Source organism: Chelmon rostratus, chromosome 9 (assembly GCF_017976325.1).
Source record: "Chelmon rostratus isolate fCheRos1 chromosome 9, fCheRos1.pri, whole genome shotgun sequence".
Classification (NCBI taxonomy): domain Eukaryota; kingdom Metazoa; phylum Chordata; class Actinopteri; order Chaetodontiformes; family Chaetodontidae; genus Chelmon; species Chelmon rostratus.
Window position 1 is genome coordinate 17417724 of NC_055666.1, and position 6917 is coordinate 17424640.

Here is a 6917-nt window from a genome sequence, read left to right on the forward strand (position 1 = left end):
TTTATTCACATACACTTCATGACATACAAAAAAGGATATTTATATCTTATTAACTCACAAACAATTTAAAGCTTTTAAGTTTGAAACACGTCGATTTTTTCGTTTTTTTCATCCCCACGTTATTAGAACTATTCTATAAAAAGCAATATTTCAAGAGCCTCCAGCATTTTCGTTGCTATAAATCAAATCTTTATCCACAGCTTTGTGCTTCAGGACGTGAGTTCAGATCCTCTGGCTGCCCATCAAGTGTCCTGTCAGCGTGTCGGAGTGCTCAGTTATGTGAGGTGGTCCAGAGGGTGAACTGCTTTACTGAGTCACTGTCACTTGCTGTATATTCCTGATAGATGGCAAGGTGTTCATTCCCTGAGGAGGGTACAGAGAGCCGTGGATGTCTGTGGGACTGAGGGAGCCCGGCACCGGCAGAGGGCTCACCGAGCCCGGGTCACTGTGCACAGACCCCCCGCTGCCGTCGGACTGACCCAGCTTCTTCTTGATTAGCTTCCTCTCTTTGGCTCTGCGGTTCTGAAACCAGATTTTCACCTGCAAAAGCACAAAAGAAAATAAAATTAAACAATTGTTTTCGCGCATGGGCTTCCTCCTTTAATCCCCAACTATTCCAAAACCCTTAATGATGACATAAAATAAAATTAAATATTGGCCTATTGGCAGAAAATGAAGAACAAAAAAAGTTGATGAGAATAATTGGTTAACATATATGCAAGCATATAGGGGGAATGCTCCTTTAATCTCCATGCCTGTCCGCTGTAATTAAATAAAAATAAAAGTCTCAATAGAAAATAATAAGAACAATAATAAACATTAAACATCTATCTTTGGGTGTGAGCTGTCTCGTTTAATATCCATGTAATTTCTCACTAGAATAAAATTAAATGAAAAAAAGTAAGATGCTTATTAACACATAGATAATACATTAAAATAAATAACACTAATGAATGTAGACCTCGAATAATGAATATATTTTCTTTATTTGTTTTTTTTTTAAATGTTATTTCAACTTGATGGATGAACAAATATATTTCGAAACATGAGGAAATTATTAAGAATATATAGTGGCTGTATTTTAGGATTTAATTATCGAACACAGAATAAATAATTAATTCTAGAATATGATAAACATAATTCCGGGCGTTATCTTAACGTGTGTGCTGTATATGTAGATAAAAGTCTATCAAAGCTAAATGTATGCAGAGAACCGACTCGCGGAGGTAATACTGACAGTTTGTGATTTACGCATATGAAAAGAGTTTATATGCAGCATGCACGTCATATTTCTAAGTGACGTCTTTCACGCTGATGTGAACGTACCTGTCTTTCCGACAGACCGAGGTTGACGGCCAGCTCAGATTTCCTCCTGATGGTGATGTATCTGTTGAAGTGAAACTCTTTCTCCAGCTCCAGCCTCTGGTGGTCTGTGTAAACTACCCTGTACTTCTCCTTCGTCCTTGTTTTACCTGCGAAGGCGACAAAAAAACACATTGAGATGCGGCTTCTTCTAACTTTCAGCAGCCGGGTGGTTGAACTGGAAGAGTCGGACCGCAGAGAGGCTGCATGCCAGGACCGGCCTATCTGCGCGCAGCATCTTTATTAGCTTAAATCCACATCTCTCCGCTTTATCTACACGTACGCAGTTTGAGCTGTTTTTTTCATCTCGCTTTGATGACAACTGCAGTACAATGAATTTCAAACAGCCGGCAATCAGATCCTCCACTGACAGGTTAAAAAGAAACACGCGACACATGAGATAAGAGGTACCATGTGCATAGATCATTGCGCTTTATTGCGCGTAAAACGCCTCCGGACAGCAGAGGGTTCCTTTGAAATTGTTGCACTGGTTTTGCCATTTTGCAAGCCTGTTATAAGAGTCTATGTTGACTTTTAATGCATGTGAGTTTGGGGGAAATAAACGCTGAAGATGACAAATCTGATCAAAATATAAGAAAAAAGGTAATAGGACACCCATGTTCCAATAATAGGCTTAAAGATGAATTAATTTAACAAATATAAGTTATTGTAGTTTGGCAGTTTTATTCTTAGCCCTCTTAATAATAGAAAATATTCCACTTGAAAGTGTAATTTGCGCTACTGTAAAGGCCCACAATATAATGCTACTCCACGCATGAGACACGGGCTGTGAAAAACGTCACTCTTTCCGGCAATATAACTCTGGGAGAGGAAGGGAAGGTTGGTGCATATCAAAGTGAAGAGGTGTTGAAAGCAAAGGCCACCGCCTGGATATGACGGCTAACAATCAAAACACCAAACAATGTGACAGGGAAGTCGACCTCACATCTCCAGGAATAATGACATTAACATCACAACTGGGCCTGGCGCCGATTCCTCACACCCTTTTTTTTTTATTTCCACCACAGGAGAGAATACAGGAGACCGAGCTTTTGGCCTTCAGTCCATTTTCCCATCAGAATTATGAGATATGGAAATGACTTATCTGATTCTTTTTGCTCCAAGTCTGATGTTGTTCGTTATTATTATATTTACTTTATTTTATGGAGTCCTGCTCAGTTATGTTGCCTATAAATACCCAAATTCTGTTAACATTTTACACTATTATCAGCCTAAAAGTGAGCAACCCGCATGCGGCAAGTGTCAAAAGACCAGACTTTCCTTCTGTTCTCTCAGTTTTTGCCGCGTTACTATGCATTTTCAACTTTTGCCAACTTGTCTGCCTTTTTACACTTAGTCCTTGTTTTACATTTAACAAATTCGATAGGAAAGTTTCATTGAAATAAGATGGAACCGCCAGGAAAATATGTTTAAACATCTGCGTAAAATCCAGCGAACCAAACTCTTGGGGATGCAAAAAATATAATGTTTTTGTTGCAAGAAAAAGCAATAAACGCAGAATCGAATACTATAATTTTGGCACAGTGTTTAAGGTGATGCACTCACCTGTGGAAGACGATTGCGCAGTTTTGCTCATCCACTGGAATGAATTGCGCCTTTCTCTATCAGGAGAAAGTTGTGCAACGTTAACGTTCTCCGGTGGCGGCTGTAACACCGCAGATCCTGGAGGATGCATGTGACTGTACTCAGATGAGCAGTAAGGAACCTGTGCGGGAGAGGAGTTGTTCATGGGTGTAGGAATAGTATTAGGGGGTCCCAGGCTATAAGCTCCCCAGTCCTCCCGTGGAGCGCCATATGAAGGTCCCCAACTCCCCGCAGACTGTGCGTGCGTATCCATGTTTGGCACATGATGGTATCCAGTAAAGTCTGGGTACTGTGGTGTAGAAACAAAGTTCTGTGGAGGCAGATTGATGCTCGATCTTCTCACTGGCCCTTGGTGATACATGCCGCTTTCTTTATCCAGAAGGTATCCCACGTACATGATTTGTACGAAAAAACAATTGAACGCAACAAAAACAGCAAAGGGGATGATGCGGCCTGTTTTAAGGCGACATTGCTGCCCTGAAACTGTTGAAAACAATCCGTGTGCTGTTTATATAGTCCAAATGGGTTCCCAGTGTGAAATGCGACGTAGCTCCAGTCTGTCTCCAGTCTCACATGATGTGGCTCTGTTGACAAGCTGGTAAAGGTATACTAAGGCCTGCCTGACGTCAGCCAGCTCCTCAACTCTTGCAGATTTGCATTCAAATGAGAATGAGCGGTGCCGCCGGCCCAGCTGTCCCCTTGCGCCTGTCCTGTAGCGCGTCATCACCTGACAGTGGGCCTATCCTGAGCATGAGTTCTCCCCTCCATGAATACATTAACACCGCGGCCTATCAGCTGCACGAACCGGCAATAAACCGGGGAAACACGTTCACAAACGTATCAAATGAAAAAGGCCTGTGCGTAATTACGCGCAGATGTATTTTATGATGTAGGACTTGTTAGAAGCGTTCACTCTCTAGTGATGATTAATTGAATCTGCTACATCATAACAGAATATCGATAGCTAATTATTTTTGCACAACACTGCCAAAGTTTTATCTTTTCCAAATAAATCCCAGAACATCCAGCATGTTTAAAACGCTTTGAGGTTGGAAACCTGTTGTTGAGAAAATTCACCAGTCTCCGACCACGCTTCACGCTTCGAATCCCGTTTTATTTGCTGAGATATTCACTTGCAAACGAGGTGCAAAGTATGAGAGACTTTCTTCTTGAAGCAAGCCGGAGCTTTCGTATTCCGTGTTCACACCTCAAGGTCGCACTTCACAGCTAATTCCGGTTACAACGAAACTCCGACAACCCCCTCCGCGACAAACAGCGGCCCTCCACACAACAGTCACCCTCAGCCCCCCAGTTTACAGTGGATTTATTTCTCTGTGACCGTGTCAAATAAGCATCATAGTGCCCCAGAGACACAACAGTCCGATAAACATCTGAGCTGTAAGGACGCAGTCGCTCAGCTTCAGAAAAGTTTATATAATGTCACTTGCACTGCATCAAACTAATACATTTATATGCTTTTACTTCAGCAGTTTTAATCCGTTAATGAAGCAACACTGAGCATAAATTTGAAAATGACATGCTATGACATGTTGAAGAATAATTTTAAATGCACTTTTTCCCCAACAAGAGCTCAATCTGATGCCCAATAAGCGGCACTGACTGGATAACATCACGCACCGTTTTGATGAACACATATTGCTTCCTAATGCTGTCATGTTTTGTCATTGTTTGGTATTCTTCTGATTGATCCCGCAGGTGTCAGGTGTCTTCAGCAGGGCTGATTAACTGGCCTGTCTAAGCGTGCAGCTCTAAGTCACAAATGCTGATGGATGCTTCTGTTTATTGACCACGAAATATTTATGAGACAGTCCAATAGAGTTGGCCTCTGACTGTCCACGGCCAGTCATTTCTCTGATTTGTGCACGGCTGAGTTTTTTGGCGTTTAAGTGGCTTCGATAGCAAAGACCTTAAGCTGTAGAGCAGTGCCATGCTCTTACAGTCACTGCTATATTGATGTCAAAATGTGTGTTCCAGGAAAGCATAAAGAATGAATTTCCTCTTAAAGGAATCTACAAATATGTATCACTTAAAACATTTTCCTCTTGTAGTGATGTATTCAAGGGATTCAGGTCAGACTTGATGCACAAAGATCAGGTCAGGCCTTCAGTTAGAATCACATCACATCTCTTGATTTTTAAGAGTACATGCTGCAAACTAGTTTCCTTTTATGTCTTCTCCCAGTCAGTGGTCAGCCACTTCAGACTGTGTACACCACAACATCCTAGTGCATGTGCTCTGAGGTTCCTCTGATCTGTCCTGTGCAGTTTGGTTCCTTAGACTCACTGCTGCCTCCTCGTGGATTCCTGCAGAACTACAGAGGCTCATATTTGTTGATTGTTGAAACACGTTTGACAGCCAGTGCTGGAAAGTAGCTGAGTATATTTACACAAGTTCTGTAGGCTTCTTAAGTACACTTTAATGTAATTGTGTTTTACTTGAGTATTTTCATTGTCAGCTACTTTAAACTACTACTGTCCTGCAATTAAGGGGCAAAGATTGTACCTTATACACCACAAATCAACAAAAAACTGCAATGTAAGATAAGAGGACTATTCACAAACCAGGAGTGTATTAAGTATTCCAGCTGCAACATGAAAGTGATGTACACATCAGAGCATCAATAATTATAATCCAATAATATATTGAAATTGGACATTCTGCATAATAACTACATTTACTTCACTTACTTTAGGTGTATTTTGATGTGAATACTCTTGAACTTTCATTAAAAAAATATTTTTAACAAAGTGTTTGTACACTGTTTTATTGCTACTTTTACTGAAGTCTCAGAGCTGAACACTTCTTCCACCACTGCAAACCTCTCTCTGGACGGTTCACCACAAGAGGGCAGCCTCCACCAACAAAGAACATTTAACGTTGTTGTCAGTGTTGCACAGCACAGTGAGAGAGTAACAAAATATATTATGAAAAACAAGAATTTGCTGAAATCATGGCATAAAGTAGATGATCAAGGGTGAAAATCCACCTTTGAACTAACCTCCCAACCTGCTGTTTTACTGATTTCACATAATAAACTACAAACAGCTGTTTTCCTGAGCTTTCCACCTCAAGCTGTTATCTTTAGCAACTCTTCTATCTTTCATTAGGCAACTATTATTTGCACATACAGCAAGTCCTGTCATTAGGAAACATCCTTATATAAATGATGTTTCATTCTCTGGTGCATTCCAGTGCACATTTCATTGAAAATAGAATAAATGAAGCATAAAAATGAAACAGAAGCAGCATTATTGAGCACCAGTGATGGAGCTATCTTGACGACAGCTTCTTCACGATCATTAGGGAACTGTGAGAAGAAGAGTGATGGATGCTTTATCTTCTCATCTTTTCTTCCTGGATGATAGTTTCTGCTCTTATTTACTTTGGCCTATCAATGCTGTCATGTTTTCTTTTGGAACGATCAGCTCTCAGGGTGCACCTCCTCCTGTCGTCCTCCCCTTTCTCTCATTTCGAATTCCTTCTTTCAGACATTTCTTGCAACACCCGTGCAAGCAACGTCATAAGAGGGAGTTTTAGGAGAAATTATTTGATGCAAGGCTGTGCTTGCAGTCAAGGCATGCCACCAGATGACGCTTATTAAACGGCTGCGCCTGTCAGACCTCTTGTGTGAGATCTCACATCCACACGCTGCAGGGCGGACACAGCTGTGATTCACAAAATGACTTCATGTGTCATCATGGCTGCTGTCATTAGTGGTTCTGTCCCTCTGCAGTCAGATGTTCTACAACAACAAGCGTGTTTACAGATACAGATTAAACTGAGCACAGCAGCGGTGGAGGAAGTGCTCAGATCTTCAATTTAAGTAAAAGTACTGATACCACAGTGTAGAAATATGCATGAATTCATAATTGTACTTGAGTAAAAGTACAAAAGTATCAGCATCAAACAAAGTAAAAGTCCTCATCATG

The 6917-nt window shown here is 41.0% G+C and overlaps 1 protein-coding gene across 1 annotated transcript; it reads right to left on the reverse strand.

The window, feature by feature from the left end:
- Window positions 1–306: 306 nt before the first annotated feature.
- On the reverse strand, window positions 307–3364 carry cdx4 (caudal type homeobox 4). The gene is made up of 3 exons (XM_041944129.1): window positions 2929–3364; window positions 1327–1472; window positions 307–540 (listed from the first exon to the last, which is right to left on the reverse strand). The coding sequence occupies exons 1-3, from the start codon at window positions 3362–3364 to the stop codon at window positions 307–309; spliced, it is 816 nt and encodes a 271-aa protein (XP_041800063.1).
- Between the last annotated feature and the right edge of the window lie 3553 nt (window positions 3365–6917).